Consider the following 2,700-nt stretch of genomic DNA (forward strand, 5'->3'; position numbering starts at 1 on the left):
CTGTGGATAACAATGTGAAGCACATTGTTGGCCCTCCAAAAAGTTAAGAATAATTTCTTTGGAATACACCAGTTCCTCCAAGAAGTTGAGAGTAATTTCTTTTGGAATACACCGGTTCTGTGGACAGCAGATAAATAAAAAATGTACCTTACTTAAGCATAGAGTGAATTACATCTATAAAGATTGATTGCCCTTCTTGATGATCATAGCATACTTACAAGTGTTATCGCAGTGAGAGAAGATGACAAAATTAAAGTCAAGTAAGATGATTTTAATTTACTTTGCATGATTTGGTTGAGCTCTATTATTAAATTTCTAGTTCCATTAACATTCTCAATATTGTGCTTTGAATAAATTCGTGAAGTAATCAAGAATATATTACTTTTTGTGGTCCCTTTACAATGTTGGGCACTTCAACTTTCTTGAACAATTTGAAAGCACTGTTTGTTACCCAACTTATAGCTGTTTCACCTAGTCATCAATTCTTTTAAAGTTTATCACTGAACTTTCATTTTGATTGGCGAACAGATAGAAGTCATAATCTAGCGGGTCTGGAATTGTGTCGGAGAAGCTAACTGAGGATAACTTTATAAGAAGTTGAGAATAATTTCTTTTGGAATACATCAGTTTTGTGGACAACAATGTGAAGCACATTGTTGGCCCTTCAAGAAGTCGAGAATAATTTCTTTTGGAATACACCAGTTCTGTGGACAGCAAAGAAGAATAATACACCAATTCTGTGGACCAGTTCTATGGACAACATTGAGTGTAGCACATTGTTGTCCCTCCAAGAAGCTAAGAATAATTTCTTTCGAATACACCAATTATGTAGACAGCAAAAAAGAATAATACACCAGTTCTGTGGACAACTATGTGAAGCACATTGTTGGCCATCCAAGAAGTTAAGAATAATTTTTTTGGAATACACCAGTTCTGTGGACAACAATATGAAGCACATTGTTGGCCCTCTAAGAGGTTGAGAGTAATTTCTTTTGGAATACACCAATTCTGTGTTGAGTCTCAAAGGTGATGCAAGATTGAGATTTAATGACAATAATGAAATATTCAAGATCACACCATGAAAACAAGATTAAAGTAAAGTACAAAAAAGAAATTAAGCAGAGGAACGATGAATTTTATTTAACCCGACAATATGGAGAGAATAATACAGGACAGTAATAATGCTTCATCTTAAACTGACAAAGGAGTCTCTAATTTATAGGCCACGTCCATAAACCTAATGGAATCCTAAAAGGTAAGAAAATATACTAGAATCAGGTTAAACCGCATAAAAGGAAAATTTTTTTGATGTAATTTGATTTCTTTCCAAATTCAAGCCAAACGTGATCTTCCAAGATTTCAACCTAATTTTGAGGCATTAAACCTAACATTCTGTGGACAACAAAGAAGAATAAAGAAAAGGAAAGAAGATAAAAAGTAAAAGTAAATAAATAAAAAATGTACCTTACTTAAGCATAGAGTGAATTACATCTATAAAGAGTAAGCCCTTCTTGATGATCATAGCATACTTACAAGTGTTATCCCAGTGAGAGAAGATGACAAAATTAAAGTCAAGTAAGATGATTTTAATTTACTTTGCATGATTTGGTGTGTTTATAGTTTTTTTTTTTCTCAATTTTCCTTTTCATCTCGAGCTCCATTATTGAATTTCTAGTTCAATTAACATTTTCGATATTGTGCTTTGAATAAACTCGTAAAGTAATCAAGAATATATTGCTTTTTGTGGTCCCTTTACAATGTCAGACACTTCAACTTTATCGAACAATTTGAAAGCATAGTTTGTCACCTAACTTACAGCACTGTTTCATTTAGTCATCAATTCTTTTTTAAGTTTATCACTGAACTTTCATTTTGATTGGCGTACAGATAAAAGGCATAATCTAGCGGGTCTCGGAATTGTGCCAGAGAAGCTAACTGAGGATAACTTTATAAGCTGGAAAAATTGCTTGGCAAATTATTTGGTTGGGAATGGGCTTTGGGGTGTTGTCTCTGCTCAGGAGATTGAACCAGATAAGACAAATATACAAGAGCATGAAAAATGGAAGAAAAAGAATGCTTTGGCTTTGCATGCAATTCAACTTTCATGTGGACAAGCAATATATTCGAAGTTTATAAATGCCGACATTAATGCTGACTACGTATGGACTCAGTTGGTAGAAAAAGGAGATCACGACAAAGAAACTCGAGTCGACGATAATGGTAATTCCTCAATCTTTGTGATGAACTAGGCCGTCTAAAATTTTATCGTGTTATAAGAAATGTGAAATTGCACTATAGGTTCTCAATCATTAAAAATGAGCAAAGAACAATGTGGTGGAGCCAATCTTCCCTCTTATTTAGTAAACTCTGTAGTTTACACAACTCCCTCACATTCAGGCTGACTTCATTGTTTGTAGGGTTGAGTGAGTACCTTGAATATGAGCCCCTATACAAGGCAATTAAAAAAGGCAATTGGCATGCTATAGAAGGTTTCTTTCAGGAGAAGACACTGCCATTTACTGAAAGTATTTCATCACACAAAGAGACAGCTCTGCACATGGCAACTTTATCTAGACAGACTGAAATTGCGAAAAAACTTATAAATTTGATGGGCCCAAAAGAGTTAGAACTGAAAAATGAACATGGAACTACGGCCTTATCTTTTGCTGCAATCTGTGGTGCAACAGAACTGGCCGAGGA

The 2,700-nt window shown here is 34.4% G+C and overlaps 1 protein-coding gene across 1 annotated transcript in view; it reads left to right on the forward strand.

The window, feature by feature from the left end:
* The first annotated feature begins 211 nt into the window (after positions 1-211).
* Positions 212-2,700, forward strand: part of LOC111370808 — a 14,319-nt gene continuing 11,830 nt past the window's right edge. The window contains exons 1-3 of the mRNA XM_022992685.1: positions 212-260; positions 1,888-2,220; positions 2,418-2,678. Of these exons, the coding sequence (XP_022848453.1) occupies positions 242-260; positions 1,888-2,220; positions 2,418-2,678 (613 nt within the window). The 5' untranslated portion in view covers positions 212-241. The remainder of the gene's footprint in view (positions 261-1,887; positions 2,221-2,417; positions 2,679-2,700) is intronic.

This window comes from Olea europaea, chromosome 2 (assembly GCF_002742605.1).
Source record: "Olea europaea var. sylvestris chromosome 2, O_europaea_v1, whole genome shotgun sequence".
NCBI lineage: Eukaryota > Viridiplantae > Streptophyta > Magnoliopsida > Lamiales > Oleaceae > Olea > Olea europaea.